Below are 17,060 nucleotides of genomic sequence, written 5' to 3' on the forward strand. Positions count from 1 at the left end.
GCGACTAGGGTTTTAGGGGGACCTAGTCGCCAAATCCTGGGTGCGGAGAATGATCATCCACAACCCTTTTAGTTGTGGCGCCACTTGTAGAGTCATTAGGTTTATTGAAAGCAGAAAATTGAAAAATATGCAACCGCCTTCGCCGGGAATCGAACCACGGTCCTTTGGAATACCGGCCCAGAGTGCTACCGTTACACCACGAAGGTACGCTAGGGAAGTGGGTGAAATACCTTATAACCCATTATCATCTTGACTGACCGCGCTTGACTCTGACGTCAGCAAAGATTAGCTGCGGATTTCTCCCATCAAGATGCCTTGGTTCCACCCCCAGTTTTGAAGAAGAGTAACCCCGGTTGGCAGGTCCGAAAGTCTTCCCCACCCTCTTTCCGTACAATCAACCTCTCGAGAACACTTTCAGATGGCCACATATTTAGAGTGTGCCCATGCCGCAGAGATACTGTACACTTACAAACATCTATGCATTGTCCGAAATTTTAAACTGGGCCCTTCGTTGCGCCAGTTAGTGTCACTAAACACTATTCCTGTTCGGGGCTCTAGAATTTGTTCAGATAAGGAACCAAAAATAAAATGTTCCACTACGTAACGACGAGACAGTGAGACGTCACATGTCTCCTCAGCAGCACCCTCTTACTCTAAAAACAACGCTTTGTTTCGAGCGCATCGCCCAGTTCAGCAGGTTTAGCCTTGTTTTCTTTGTGTCGAGAAGGCTAAAGCTTTCTTTCATGGATTTAGAGCTTTGCCTCATATTATTAACTGCTAGTAAAAGACGTCGACCGTTTTTTACGCAAGTTTCACTTTTGAGTGATGATGGGATCAGGAAGACATTTAAGCTGTATTGAAAAAAGAAAAAGTTTTTAGTGTACAGCAAATTAAAATTGTTTACAAAAAGTACATTCAATTTCGTAATCATATGTTCATTATACATTCAATTTCGTAATCGTATGTTCTACAATATCAATTAATGCACGTGAAATGAGTTTCTTCTGGTATCTGCTTCATCCATTTCTTCTTTCAGATTTCCAAGAGTACTTCTTCGAGCAGCAGTTTTTGCTCCATGCTGATCTCCATATCTGGGATATTTTGAACCATCTCTTGTCTCACATTTCTAGGGCATCTTTCCGTCCTTTCGAGATAATTAATACGACGGGCCATTTCTAGAATGGAAGCCTTAACCATTCTGCCACATTTTCGTGAAGCACTATCAGCGGCGCAAGTAACGGAGTAGGCGTCGTACCTGAGAAAAAATAACATATTAATCAAAACATTATCAAGTATATTCTTAAATTATGTTTCTCTCTATTAGTAATTCAGATGAATTTTACTGGAGGAATATTTCCTCTGTATGTCTTAAATACTTTACTATTACAGCAGAGGGCCAGAAATCCGCAATACTTGGGGCAAAGGGTGTAGGGATTTTAAGATTTTGCGGATTTTCCATCAGTAGCAGAACAGAAAAGATAAACCGTAACATTTAGACTAAAAATGCAAAATAAATGAAACATTTGTTTTATTTTACAAATGCCAAACATTAGCCCTTAAGCCCTTAGTTCACGTGCTCTCCAATACTTTTTAACAATGTCTTCATATCGAGAAAGTGTAATAAATTTATTTAAATGTTAAAAAATCATAGGCTGATTGGAGTCAGACAAAATACTGTTTGGGAAACCCACCACTCGAATTCTGTAGAGGTGGTCTCACAACAGTCATGTCTGGTCAGACGTCTAAATAGATCTATTTCTGTCTTTCGTGGAAAACTGGGAATGAAAGTTGTCTCTTCCTCCAGAATCCTCCGACCACAGCACGTGCTGTCCTATCCACAGCACGTTGAATCATATCCTGCTTAAGAATTTTCTTAAGAGTCAGGTTAGCAAACAATTTAGTCGTATGAAATGAAAGCAGTCGATTAATGCGTTAAATTATGGAAGTTCCTTTATTAGGCAAAGTATCAGCTTTTTCATTTCCCATAATTCCACAGTGGGATGGAATCCATTGAAAAGAAATTCTGTGTGCCATTGCCTTAAACAAAAGGCCTACAATCTAAGATTCTTTGAGAACTATTTTGATTATTTAGTAGAGCTTGAAGCAGCGCACTTTTGGAATCAGACTGTAGAGACATTAGCATTTTTGAAAGCATGAGAGATGAAAAATATGCAACACCTTCGGCGGGAATCCAACCGCTGAGCTCTACACGCTGAGCGTGCAGACCACGAAGGCATGCCAAAAAGATGGGAGAAATACCTTTATAAGACAACATGACAGCCTAGAGTGGCTACGAATAGACAGTTGTTGAAAAGCCACAGTAATAGCTTTGATTTCAGCAATAACTTCTCATAGGCAGTAGTAAGAAGTCTCATTGCTAAGTCGAAACCGAAAAGCTCGCTATGGATACCTTCTGCAGCACCGCGCGTTCTCTCTAACATAGAGCCGTCAGTGTAGTCATGCAACCACTCATTTTGAATTTAGCGAATCCCAATAATTTCCATTGCAATAGATCTTAATTGTGAATCCATCATTTCGTTTTTAACAGCTCTTTGAATAAGATCAAGATTATTCAAATTCAAAAAGTCCAAGGGACAATGGGGAGGAGGTAAAATTAGATAATCTCCGCTCAACTCCAAAACATTATATTCTCTCTGAGTAGCCTGTATTAAGCCAATTTTAAGATTCCTAGAAATTTCCTTATTATAGTTCCTCCAAAAAGGGTTGTCGGACAAACGCACCAACTTCTGGTATAATAAGATCACTTTTCTCTTAATACAATCATGAACAGGTGCCAAACCGGTGAAAGGCTGCATGGCAAGAATAGGAGTAGACCTCTATGCCCCCAGTAATTATACGTAATGTTTGGTTCTGGAACGTTAACGCTTGGTTTGTAATGTTTATGCGTAACGCTTGATTCTGGGCTTCGAAGATCTGGACTACGTTCTCCGGGGCCGTGATGAGGACTTCGCTACAATGACCAATAATTGGTTGAATGTGTAATTTGTAAAGAGTCGCCAGTGTCTCTCTGTCACAGCCGCACCTTGAGCCAGCCAAACGTTTTAAGACAGAAAGTCTTCTTACAGATTTAATTTTTAAATGTTATACATGTTTCTTCCAATTTAAGCATGGATTGGGGATGCAACCAAGATATTTTATCAAATCGTTATGTTAAACATCTATACCCGTATATGTTACCTTCGGGGTAAAGGTCTGTTCAGAATGAAAAATTGGCGCGTGCTCTTATCCTGATTTATTCTAATACCATTTTTTTTGACTCCAATATTCCAGCTCTTATAGAGCACCATTTAAACCATCCTGCTTCTTTTTAAAAGCACTAATCCAGATAACTAAATCGTCGGGAGAAAGTGCAGAGTTCACCCACGGTTCCAGAGTCTTTGGTAAATCGTTAATAAAAACATTGAAAAGAATTGGCCTGATGACTGTTCCCTGTGAGATGCAAGTTTTGGACTGTTTAAATTTAGAAACGTCACAGCCATATCTAGCAGCAGCAACACGCTGTGATAAGAAATTCTTAATTCATAAAACCATCTTGCCATTTATTCCCAAATTCTGTAATTTTTGGATAGTACGTAGTCTCTACGCTTTATCATAAGCTGATTCAAAGTCTATGTATGTTGTCAGGGCAGACAAGCGATTGTCTAAAAATTCTTTAATGGCTTGACTAACATAAACACTTGTTGGACAGTGAAATGATACTATTTGAATCCAGTTTGTTTAGAAGACAATAGACTGTTATTCTCCAGAAACCAAGTTTTGTTGTGTAGAGAATTTGTCTGATCGCGTTATAAAAACTAGGTGAATGATTTTCTGATTTATGGAAATCTTAATTTTATTTGATTCTGAATTATTTATTTTAATGCTTTAATTTTGGGGAAAAACAGATGCTTCTGGGAATATTATTTAGTTTAAAGGATATTATTTATTTTTCTTTTATTTGCAATTTTTGTACAGGCTTTGATTCATTGTGAAAAGAAGCAGGGAAAGGGAGGCAATTTTGCTAAGTCATGATTTCGCGCGCTTTGTCCTTTAGAATGTTCTAGAAGAAATTTCATTGTGCAGTTGACCTTAGGACAGGAAGTACGTGACAGAAGGGTCAGAGGTTACCACTTCGATGTAAGTCATTCAGGTTTTGGCGATCGGAAGGTCCGATGGGCTAATTGAAGAGGGGCGCGCATGCGCGTTCGCCCTTATTTTCGCATTTGGGGTTGAAACGCAAATTTTGCCCAAATTAAGGGGGCGATAATTGAAGCCATAGTTGGAGCCCGCGTTTTGTGAAGGAGAGAAAATTCGAGTTTGAATCACGTTTCGGGCGGAACTTACTTTTGGACGTTACTCTTGAAACTTGCTCTGGGGTTGAGCGTTAGAAACGATGTAATTTACGAAGAGAGATGCTCCCCGGCCGCGTTTTGACTAAGAGGCGAGAGACTTTACTCACTTACTCTTGGAATCACTTACTGGGTGGACTTACTTACTTTTGGGCTAAGATTGTAACTTCGAGCTTGTTCTTGGGATGAGCGAGAGAAGGCGAGCTGTAATTGCCTAGAGAGATGTTTCCGGCCGGGAGCTGCAAACATGCTCCCCTGCCGCGTTCTGGTTAAAAGGCGAAATTGAACCCGGGCGAGTGACTTAAGACTTTCAGGATCCAGGCGGACAGCCGTGCTGGGCAGCAGTGCTCCTCTTTCTGATTTACAGAGTGAAAATTGCTTCGTCGTTATGAAAACCAGTTACCTGCCGTGTGTGTTTCGCCAATAGTGCCAGGACAGGACGATGTCCTCTGAAACTTCCATTTGCAACCATGGATATGCGACGCCGACGTCAACTCTTATTAGGATACGAGTTCTCCACTTCAAGATGTACACCACAAGATAAGTTTCTATTTTTTTTTTTTTTTTTTTTTTTTTTTTTTGTGTGTTTGAACTTTAAGTAAGGTTTCAACGACTTCCTTGGAATGTAAAATAACAACGTCGAATCTTAAATTAATTCTCAGGCTTTTAATTGTTCCCTTTCCCCTTCTAAATTACCGAGACAAACCTTAAGGTCTTTATATGAATTAGGATGTAAAAATTTAAGTTGTTTGTGTAATCTTCCTTAGAACAGATGTGAATTGTAAATAATATGTTTTTCCTTAACCTCTTAGAAATTATAGAACGGGTACCCGTTAAATTAAAAGAGTCATGTAATAGATTTGCAAATCATGAATTTAGATGTAACAAAAAGTAAATGACAAATTGAAGAATTCCCCTGTGTCTAAAATAATTAAATTGAAAATGTAACACAAATAAGAAATTTGACTCTCTGATTAGGATAAGATTTAATTTTTATTGTGAGGAATTTGAATAAACTGATATTTAATCTGGAAACCTATTACTTATGTTTTCTTTATATCTGTTATGTGTTTTTCTTATATATATATATTGATCTTACATGTTGTTTACTCGATCCTCTCACGGCGCGGTCCCGGATGCATTTTCACAACGCAATGCATTAAAAATTCACTTATACGATCACTAAAAGTTTGGTAATTAGCAAACTCTTAATATTTTAGTTTCTCAGTGATTAGTTAGTAGATTTAGTTAGTTGCGATTTCATCTGTCTGTTTCTGTATTAGTTTTCCTCCCTAAGAGGAAGTCGTAACACAGCATTGGTGCCCATGATTTTTCGGCAAAGTATAGAAACAAAACATAGGTTTCTCTCTCAGAAACAGAACATAGGTCTCGCAACAGAACATTGGTGCCGCAGCTAGTTAACAGTTTTAAATTATCATCTTTTCCATTATCTTCGACAAATCACTATTCAATGCGATTAGGTCGATAGCTTTTTTTATTATCTGCAGGTTTTATCCTTTTTCAAAATAGGGATAATAATGGCTTTTTTCCACATCGTGGGTACATAGTATGTGTTCCAACTATGATTAAAAATACGTAGAAGGGACACTTGAGCATTATCCTAGATTTTTAATAAACTCTGGATGGGTATTATATGTGGCTAGACCTTTTCCTATCTTTAGATAATTAATATATTTTTCTAGTTCCAAAACATCAAAATTTCTTGTTCAAATCCCAAACTCCTATGGGAGTATTTGAACAATTTCTTCATCAGCTTTTGATCTCTCTTAAGTTCACCTCTCAAACGTTTATTAGAAGCATAAAAATTCATAAAAGCGTTAGAAATATCTTTGTCAAATTTTAAAGCCTTTCCTTTAAAAAATATTGGTGCCCTTTAAGAAAGAGGGGGGGGTCGTCACGTTTCAATTTATTTACAAATTTAAAACCTTTAGCACTGTCTTTACGGTAGTAAATATTATTTAAAAAGTTTTGAAACTCTTGCGATTTCCTAAATTGATTTTTTTTTTACGGAGCACTGCAGTATTCTTTCTCCAATTTCTGACATCTTCCGGGTTGTTAGAATTTTCAGCCTTAGTACGGGCCTGAAGAGACTGTTTCCTTAACAGAGTAAGTTAATCATTCCAGATGTGTTTGTAGTTGTGTTGTTTACCTCTAGATATCGAAAGCTTATCCACTGTTGAAATGGTCTTGAAAAAATACGACAAGGTGGAATCTACATTTGTTTTCCTATATTTTGTTGGTTTACTAAGAACCTCCAATTCATCTCTGTAAGCCTTTAAATTGGCCTTCATAAAATTCCATTCTTAAAATAATACTATTGTTTAGATATTTTCCCATTGATTTGAAATGAAAAAACAAGAATGTGATGACCAGAACCAGGCTCATAAATTATTTCTCTGTTCGCCTCATCTGCTAAGTCACTTGAAGCCAAAGTTAAATAAGAGTTAGTACTACTTCCATTATAGTGAAGGTACGTAGGAGTGTCAGAATTTCTGTAGATCAGTTCGAGAGTATTGGAATCCAAGAGATCCTCCATAGCTCTTCCTGCACTGTTTATGGCTTATGATTCCAGAGTACACTATGTGCATTTAAATATCCACATAAAATTGTTTTATTAGAAAATTGAATGTTATCAAAATTTAACCAGGAATTGCCTGGTGGGCTGAAACAGTTAAAAGTTTTAAAATGGTTCTGATAAATCCAAACATCGACTCAGACCATCTCAGCCCCACTATCCGACGAAAAGTTACGAATAATTTTAAACATAAAAGTTAAATTGTTCTTAGTGCCAACTAAAATACAACTAGCATTAGTTTACCACTAGCATTACCACTAGTTTTAAGTAATAATTTCAAGTAAAAACCTGGGAATTTATATATAAATAAAACGTTAAGGACATATGAAAATAAGGGACATTAATAAAGCATCAAATATTTATTTTTTTACGTTTTTCAAACATTTTTCTGATAGAGGTTTATTTTTGAAACCATACGGTGCTCCAAAGTAAGTTTTTCGTGAATTATGTAGAGTCATAATCTATTGCACTGTGACACATATCTATTACTTTAAATATTTAAGATATTTTTCACCTTTTTCCGAACTTTTATTAAAAATATTTTCTCATTCCTATCTAATGCAATAAACAAACAGACAGACGCTCACAGATTTTAATAGTATAGATTAAAAAAAATAAAAGGTACTAGCGAAAAACACTTGAAGAAATCCTTTTCCAAAGTGATTTTGAATAAAATGTAACTGAAGGGATTTTTCCATAATGTGGACAGAAGATCTCCAATTTTCACGAAATGTAAGAAGTTAAAAAGGCCTGATTAGAAAATAGGAAGTATACTTACATGCATTCAACTTTCTTCCAATCTTCTTCAGCAAAGGGCTCAGCACCTGTTCCGTTTAAGGAATCTACGTAAGCATCGAGAACTGCGGATATTTTTTCTGAACATTCTTCCGTTACGCTGTCTTTGATGCATCCTATATTCTTTGCAATAGCTGTTTAATAGAGAAGTGCTATTAAACATTCATGCATTTTAATTTATATAATAATTGTAATCTTATGACTCAGTGTACAGTCACCAATACGAGGGAAAGTTAATCGATAAAAATTAAAAATAACTGAAAATATTTTTTAAGAGAAATCGAATTGCCAAATCGCATGACTTTTTAATCGTCTGATACGACAACGGTAAACTAAAGATGAAAAATGAAAACTCTCTTCATTTCGATGTTCAGAAATGAATAATTATAAATAAAAACATTACTTTCATGAAGGATCGAATCTTTGCGGCAGAGATCTTGCAGAAGCTCATAATGTGAAGTATACCATTGAAGCCTTTCTGCTTGACATTTTAAGGCATGTCCTGCATACAACGGAACTGCTCGAGTAGAATACTGAAAACAAAAGTGCTCATAATTTAAATTTGACAGATATTCTAATATTTTGCAAAATGTTTATGAAATACGATTTACATATACGAAAAACACTGTATAAAATTATTTATGCGATACTTTTATTACTTTACTTTTATTTATGTGATACCTAAAGATTATGATTAAGGTTATCTGGATCATGATAAAAAAGTTCACAAGGGTTATCTTTGCAAGAGTTTTTTTTTTATTTGATTAAGGTAAAGCATTCGAGGGCTTTCTGCCTAAAGGGATATATGCCTTCGTAGAGGTCTTTCTAAAGGAAACCGGCTCTAACTAGACGTTGCACATGGGTAAAAGCACGAAGACACTTAGGTAACCATCACGTTCGCGTGATTCGAATTTCGGACGGAACTACCAGTGTTCAGCGACTTTACCTCCCGGCCCCTGGTGGGCTGTGCACAATAGAAGACTCGGCATCGTAGAGATTTTACGAGAAACTCGCTATTAATGTTTCACGTGAGAGGTGGAACCCCGAAAACTCACATGCAGCCTACCCGTTCGTCAGGATTTTATCGAAGTGGAAATGTGTGTTCAGGGACCCGACCGGCAGATGATAAGTCACATGGTAATAAATTGCTAAATGTTTTTGCCATAGCAGACAACAGCGTTTCTTATTGCGATATTTAACAACAAACGAAAGAATAGTATTTTATAAAATGAGTGCAATATAAGAAATGTGATATAAATGAAAAACGTAAGTAAATAGTTGTAGAATGAATAGAATGTACTTGTTCTAAAATTCCCTCAGAAGTTCCAAGTCGGTAGAAACCATCTTCTGCCACACATGTAAACGCAACGCATTCATTTTATTTTAAATATATTTTCCCCGACTGGAAACGAGAGAGTATTTTGATGGAAGCCGATTTGAACGGTAATGTTTTTTGAAGTGCGTATGGTAATTTGTATTTTCAATTGTATTGTCTCAGTGATACGTAAGTAATGCGAGAATAAAGAGAATTATTAACATAAGTGAAGAATATTTCTTAAAAAAAAGTAAGTTAAGCTAACATTTCAGAAGTGGGATTAAGAAGAATTATTACCAAGGATTTAACAACGTATTGCCTTTATGTACGTTAAGCCTAAACTGAATGCGGAAGCTCGTCAGAACTGAAAGTAAAATAGTATGTGCATTTATAAGTTGTTTACATTATGTCTAAGTATTAAAATGAAAGAACTTAAGTATAATTATTGTGCTATTATTTGAAAATTGAAATCTAAGATGGCTTTTTTAGCAAGAGGCAAGAAATGCGACTTAAAAGGAACTTCCCTTCGAACTTGATGTAGATGTCCCTTTTGATATTAAAATTGTAGGCTTAAGGCATATGATTTTGAAAGTAAGAACTATAGCAAAGACTTTACTAAACAAATGCTATATAGAATTATAAATCATCGTTTAGACAGGGAAGAGTTAGAAAAGCAAAGGGCATTTGAACTCGAAAAGATGGAAATTTTATAAAAAGAAAAGTAAAGAAAACTTGAAATGGAAATTTTATAAAAAGAAAAGTAAAGAACACTTGAAATGAAAATTTTATTAAAAGAAAAGTAAAGAACACTGGAAATGGAAATTTTAGAAAAAGGTAAGCAAAGAACATTGAACTCGGAAAGCAACTATTATAATTAAAATACAATAAAATGGTTCGTCGGTAATTATGGATACAGGAAAGCAAAGATTTTTGTAGAAGAGAGATCGTTTCGTAATTATATATATATATATATATGTACTATCTTATCTCAAAGATTATTATCTTCTAGAATTTAAGAGGATTGCCATTAAAACTGAAAAATGTTGTATATCTGGTGAAATGTCTATTACTAAATATTTAGAAATAGAATATTTAGAATTATTTTGGTAATGTTAGATATTTTTTTGTCATTACCATTGCTATGTTACCCTTTTCCTCTGCGTTAAGGAAAAGCGTATGTTAAAACTACATAGCAGTACAATAAAATTCGAGTGTTATTGAAACTTTATAGTAGAAAATATGCTGAGAAATAAGTTTGTATACTTACGGACATGTCTCGTCGAACTCCTTCTCATTTTCTGGAAAACTGGAAGGCTTTTCAGCTTCACATATTCTATAAGCACCCTTCTTGCAATAATCATCCTCTACTAGAGCTACCGGATGGGTAAGAATTAAACAAAAAATTTAAGTGGTTTGTGTTATATGTGCATAGCAACTATTCAAGTTTGCTGTTCTAGTCTTCTACAAACTATTCTAGCTTGCATAATCTAGTCATGAGAACTATTCTTCTTATATTTTGCTTTAAAATTCTAATTCTCTTTGTAAGTAAAAGAGATTTTCATTTAGAGACGAAGTTCATGAACAGTTTTTTAAAAAAACTGATGCCTATATATATTTATACGGTATTTTCTCCGTCCTTCCATCATGCCTTCGTGGTGTAATGGTAAGCAAATTCGGCGCGTTTTAGAGAGGTCTAGATTTGTTATGTATTAATTGCTGTTAATTTCAAGCTTTAAGTTATTGTGCTTCTTATTCAGTTTTGATCAGTAACTGAAGTTAACTTTTTTTGCTTTAGTTTGTTTAAAGTTGGTTGTAAGTTTTAAGCTGTAAACATTTGGTAAATTTTAAATTTAAGTTGGAAGCTTTATCAGTTTTCTTTAGGTGAAATTGTTTAATTTTAAATTACTGTTTAGGAAGTTAAAGTTTTATTTTGGTTATGCAACTTTAATTATTTTGAAGTTTTGTTACTGCACCTATGGTGTGTTAATTTTAATTTTATTAAGGTAGCTTGAATTTTACCCCTGTTTCTATTAAAGTTTCTCGAATTCCATATTTTCTGACTGATGGTAAGGTTTTAATTGTAAAAGGAACTCAATTCTGAAATAAATACATATAATGATTTCTTCTAAAGAAACAATTTTTTATGTGTGTATTAAGTGAACTTAACTGTAAAATAATAGTTTTTTACAGTATTAAATTTGTTAATTGTGTTGAAAACTATTCATTGGTTCAGTAATTTTGCCATCCAAAATTGTCGGCTTGGAATTCCTTTTTGAATTTCTTACTTGGGGATTGCTGTGCCCCGAAATTCCTTTGCCAAGTAGTCACCATCTGAAAACAAATTAACCTCTACGTCGTCCGTAACGCGTTTAGGACGTTCAAGCGAAACTTCTGCAGGGCGGCCGTAACGCGCTTCAAGCGCTCTTCTACATTTTGAAACTTTTAAACGTTTAAAACGCTTTCTAAATGTTTAGTTATTTGAGTTATAATTTTTTTTTGTTCTAATACCTCCTAGAGGGCATCACTAATAAGGCATTCTATTTCTAATTGAATTTGACCTGCGTTTTATGAATATTCGCCCCATTTTACATAAGATACAAAACAGTGAGTGGCTTCAACGTCTACTCAGCAGAAAAAGAAAAAAAAATGAGGTTGTGAATTAGAAAGACAAGAAGGATATACGTTTGATAAATACAATCCATAATAAGTCGATAATTGATGTTGGAACACGGAAAAGAACTGTAAGAAAACAGTAATTGTAAACGATTACAACAACAAAATGGGAGTAGTGGACCGCTTGGATCAGATGTTATCAAATTATCCTGCTGTTAGAAATAAGCAGAGATATTATTATTTTTCCATTATGCTTTATTTCCTTATAATTTTACTTAACATTCATTGACATTTATCCACTACGAAAGTTACGTATGGGAAGTTATGAGGTACAGAGTAAACAACATTACATGCTATGAAAAACAGACGGCCGTCTGTCCGTTAGGTTGCTTGCTATAGTAGATTGAGACTCCGAGAGAGGCTAATTCCCCCCCCCCATCTCTTCTGAAAAGTGGTATTTGACCTCACGCAGTAGTCTTGGGTGGCTGCACTGTCTGACAGCAAGCTGTTCCAATTTCTGGAAGTCGAGGAAGTCATTCCCTTGAAGATTTCTCTGTTTTTCTTTTTGGAACTGCCGGACTCGGCGTTTTTACTGCTCGTTACTTCGCCAGTTATTCAAGATATCGCCAATGAACAAAAAGTGTTGCTGCGTAGTTGGAAGAGCGGACGGAGAGGACAAAAAAAAAAAAAAAAAAAAAAAAAAAAAAAAAAGGGTGCTTCGCAGCGTGATCTTGACAGAACCTACTGAGAAGTCGGGGTATTTCCTTCCTGAGATGAGAGAGATGGCATGGCTGGTCAGTGGGAGAAGAGAGCTGAACCTTGGAGGCTGAAACACAACATACAACGTCGAAAACCCCTGCTAAGCTGAAAGTTTTTTTTTTTACCGAAATAAGAATGATTTGTTGGAAGCAGCAGCCCGGGATCTGCAGGAAGGAAACAGCAGAACGGCGGAGTTCCAGGCCGGCGCCCCAGTGACCAACGCTTAAATAGCTTTTCCTTACTTTTCTTATGTCTTTACAGATATCTCATCTGTGTTCTATCCGGCAGCCTGCACTATGCAGAGTATGATTGGAAAGAACTCCTGTCTGCTGAAATTTTGAAAAGTGGGCCCCTTTCACTAATTTAGAATGTTATTAATTATAAAGGTATGTGCCTGTTTATATTGTCGTGTCAGTTAATCATGTTAACCCTTTCCGGCACGCTACCTTTTCAAGTCGGAGTTTGATAAAAAAAAAAAAAAAAAAAAAAAAAAAAAAAAAAAGGTAGAGAGTCTAATTAGGCCTAGAGGAGTAGACAAGTAAAATTTCGTGGATAGCACTTATCGTTTATTTCTGTGAGTGTGCCCGAAGAGGGCACACTGATTGAATAGAGCTTCGAAAAGAGTGCTGAAACGAGCATTGTTGTCAATGATGCCCGTAAGAAGTATTATTGACGAGAAAGCTTTTCATATAAGATAATATGAAAAGTTCCTTCGCACTGGAGATTCTTTCTGTATTATTACCTGGACGTAAATAAAAATATCAAGACCCAGTGTGGCTCCCTAGAAAAATTCTGAAATTAGGGAAGGATGTGGACTAATCGATCAAGCGGAAGAAACTGTGCAGCCAGCAAACTTCCTTCGTATGTTCCAAATCAAGACACACCTTGACCTGATTAATTCAGTCAAGAAGAATTACATATCTGTAGAGGTGTGGAAAGGGCTTGCCTTTGAAAATATTAATGCTAAATACCCGAATCATAACTGGGTGCATGTTTATACAGACATGTCATATAATGATGGTCTAATATCTTCAGGTTCGGGAGTTTTTTCCAGCCCATTTTTCCTTCTCTCTCAGCCCCTGCTGTGAAACATCAAAGTGCATTTGATATTGAGAAGAGAGAGCTCTTAGAATAGCCCTGAAACATTTATTGGTCTTACAATTATAAATTCGAGAATTCTGTCCTGCTATTAGATTCAAGAGCAGTAGTATGTCATATCAAAGCTAAAGATAAAACAGTCTATGAAACAAAAACATCGGTCGAAATTGTTGGACAGCATTAAGACGAAAAAGTAGATGGCTGAAGATTGCTTTGCCTGCCAGAATATCCACGACGTAATCCTCTGTCCCGTTTTCGGCTACTTACAGGCCATCATTGCCTGGGCGAACATCTTTACCGAATTGGTAAATTTGTTCAACTATTTTGCCCACTCAGTAACCTCATGGAACCTATGAACAGAGCCTATCTTCGTCTCTGTGTGACATTTCTTGGTTATGACTCCGAGACCACCCAATATTGAGGTGCCAGAGACTGTCTTAGGCAATGAATATCGGCCGCTTTTTTGTTTTGTTCTGTGTTTAGACTTCTTGTTATATCTTGTCTTCTCATTAGAAATGAAAATAACTTTCATTCTTCTGCATTAAATAAAAATGTTTTCCTATTTACAACACTTCAGGCGTTTTTTTATTTATAGGAAGGATTTTACTGTAGAACAATGTTGCGTAATGCATCTTCGAAAGTAATCTAAAACTAAACTCAAGTTAGAAGATAAATTGTATCATGTAAGATAAACTGATGATGAGTTACATGATTTATGCACTAAATTATTTAATATAAATTCTACAACAGGAGAAGTGAGGTATCAAATATTTCTATTTATTTAATATTACCTTTAAATGGAAATTAGAGGCATTTAAACAGGCAAATCTAATAATTGCTCCTTTTACTTAGGAATATACTAGGAATCGTTTAAGAGGTTTCGCTACGTTTTTTTTTATTCTAGGTACAGAAGCACTGCAGTTAAAGAATAGCATGTTATATTTAAAAAAATATTCTGTCAATTATCAGTTTTCCAATCGTAAGGGACGCTTTATCCCTTACCATTCTCTCAACTGTATGAATTAACAATAAATAATACATAATTCAAAATTATTCAGGAGATACAAATTTTTAATTAAATGTTTTCGAAGTTAATAACTAATGGAAGCTCCTAATTTTTATTAAGCATCGTGAAATGTAGAGTCATTAAGTTATTAATTTTTGAAGCTGGAGAAGTGAAAAATGAACAACGCTCTTGCCTGGACTCGAACCTCGGACCTCTAAAATACGAGCCGAATGTATACTAAGAAGGTATACTAAGAAAGCGGGAGAAATATCTTATACACCCCTTTTTTTTTAAAATGCAACTGGGGATTAGAGTACCCATTCACTAAATTCTGATGGTGAAGAATCTCATGCACCACCCTTTTTAGGTCGGGCACCACTGCAGAACGATTAGGATATTTTATCTTTTTGGGGGAAGCAGGAATCATGAAAAATGAGCAATCTCTTCGCCGGGACTCGAACCTTGGACCTCTCGAATACGCGCCGAAGGTGTTGACCATGACGCCACGAGGACATGCTCAATAGGAGGGAGAAATACTTTATACAAGGGAAGAAAAAGATATTTAGTTTTATTAACTTTATGGAAATATTCATCATTCTAAACTGATTGTTTTCCCTGTTACTGTCCCATACAGACAAATGAATACACAAACTATGCTATTAGCCATATCGGTAATTTGAATACTTCATTGATATTTAAATTTTTACTATTTTCGCTCTTCGGGATTTAATAATAGCTTCCTTGCTTATTACAAATTTAAGTGCTTTAAAAAGGTTTCTTAAATTTATATATCATTATTACTCACTAATTCTAAGTAAACCAAGAAACTGGATTCATTTATGTTAGATCATTTTACGATGAACAGACATTCGAATCCTGGAATCCTGAAAGTCTTAAAAAACATTCGAAATTCGAAAACTAGAATCAGGCATCAAACATACTTAAGTATGTGATTTGAAGTGATTTAGAGTATTTAGAAATGGAAATATTTTAATTGTTCGTTCTAATTCAGAAAACACTAAACGTGTATTAACGTTTCGCTAGTTCTTTCTCATTTTAGGTGTACAGGCTCTTCAGTTGAACAATGCAATATTTTTTTAGAATCTCTCTGTTACCATTTTTATGAAATATTACCATTTTTATAACCATTTTTACAACCTGCTTCATAATTGTAAACATTAATTTATCAAATGATGTATGCCTTACCTGCAGAAGCAACGACCAAAGCCGATACGATAAGAATCCACATTTTGGTTTGAAAGTCGATGATCGAGTAAAATAGCCGGTAATGGGCCTGAACTCTTTATATTTGGGTAGCATTCTCGTTTTTTATTCACATGTAATTAAGTTGCGGATATAAGTAATCTATTTCCTCCACGACCTCCTTGACTTCCGGAAATCTAAAGAATATCACACGCAGTGCTGTCCGTTTTTGGAAATGCTTGGTACCATAATTATCGTTTGAATGAGAGTAAACATTTTTTTTGGTTCCTTTTATTTCACAACATAGTTCATCAATTTACAAATGTAATTTGATGAAACATGTTATGTGTTTTTAACTTCTTCTGAAAAAGACAATTTCAATTTAAAGGCAGATTAAAAGAGGAAATATTTTCGTCTGCTGTGAAATATTTAAAATATGCAACTTTTTTTTTTTTCATTTCCGTTTCGCACAGTAAACCTACCTCCCGGCAATAACGCCGTGGAGGGTTTAGCGAGTTTTTAACCGCGACCGAAATCACGAACTAAGATTCTGTGCAATGTGAAACAAACGAGAGAACTATCGTAAAACCAGCGGCCTCCCAGCGCATTTGCAAGTTACATGCTGCTCGAACGTTCTGTCAACGCATAAGAATACATTTTGAATATCAGATGCATTTGAAATATCAGATAGTAAAATGTATTTAAAATTGGAGGAAGAGAATTTTTTCGGGAACGTATGTAAGCTCGTATTGGGTGAGTGCAAAAGTTCTACTGGTTTTTGGGATACGCAAATTTGCAATGGAATTGACGTCATACATGACATTGTAATGACGCTAGTCAAACGTGTTGATAAAAACGTGATACGATGTATTTGTATCGTGTCCTATGCGATAAAACGTGATACGATGTATTTGTATCGTGTCCTATGCGAGACACGATACAAATACATCGTATCGTGTTTCGCATAGTTAATCATCTCAAAAACATCTCAGAAGTTGTAACATGGAAAGCGAGAAGGAGCATATAAGACACTGTTTGTTATACGAGTTCGATAAAAAGAGTACGGCAGCATGTCACAATGATTTCGCAGTAGACGAAAGCACATGTCGTCGATGGTTTTGTAAATATGGGGAAGGAGAAAGAAGCTGCCAAGATCAGGCAAGGAGGGGACGGCCATCATACGTTGGAGAAGACGATATTGACCAAGCCATAAAGAACAACCCGAACCCAACCGTGCAAGACTTAGTGGAGACTTTCAGCGTACACCTGACAACAATCGAGAGACGGCTGGTTAAATTGGGGTTTATGAAAATTTATTGTTGGGTT

The 17,060-nt window shown here is 35.6% G+C and overlaps 1 protein-coding gene across 1 annotated transcript; it reads right to left on the bottom strand.

Annotated features, from left to right (window-relative positions):
* Window positions 1–856: 856 nt before the first annotated feature.
* On the bottom strand, window positions 857–15,855 carry LOC118202868 (uncharacterized). Its single transcript, XM_035375077.2, has 5 exons — window positions 15,738–15,855; window positions 10,323–10,428; window positions 8,144–8,273; window positions 7,724–7,874; window positions 857–1,255 (listed from the first exon to the last, which is right to left on the bottom strand). Exons 2-5 carry the CDS (start codon window positions 10,326–10,328, stop codon window positions 1,033–1,035), a joined length of 510 nt encoding a protein of 169 aa, XP_035230968.1. The 5' UTR covers window positions 10,329–10,428; window positions 15,738–15,855; the 3' UTR covers window positions 857–1,032.
* Window positions 15,856–17,060: the final 1,205 nt, after the last annotated feature.

The sequence above is a fragment of the Stegodyphus dumicola genome, chromosome 3, assembly GCF_044657685.1.
Source record: "Stegodyphus dumicola isolate Sdum_Otavi_A_Nest chromosome 3, ASM4465768v1".
Taxonomy (NCBI): Eukaryota; Metazoa; Arthropoda; class Arachnida; order Araneae; family Eresidae; genus Stegodyphus; species Stegodyphus dumicola.

Bases quoted from the DNA above. Each gene is read 5' to 3' on its own strand.
- LOC118202868 (XM_035375077.2), bottom strand. The intron at 7,875-8,143 runs GTAATGTTTTTA...TCTATTAAACAG, and splicing joins AGATTCGATCCTTCATGAAA to CTATTGCAAAGAATATAGGA. The intron at 1,256-7,723 runs GTAAGTATACTT...ATTTTTTCTCAG, and splicing joins TGGAAGAAAGTTGAATGCAT to GTACGACGCCTACTCCGTTA.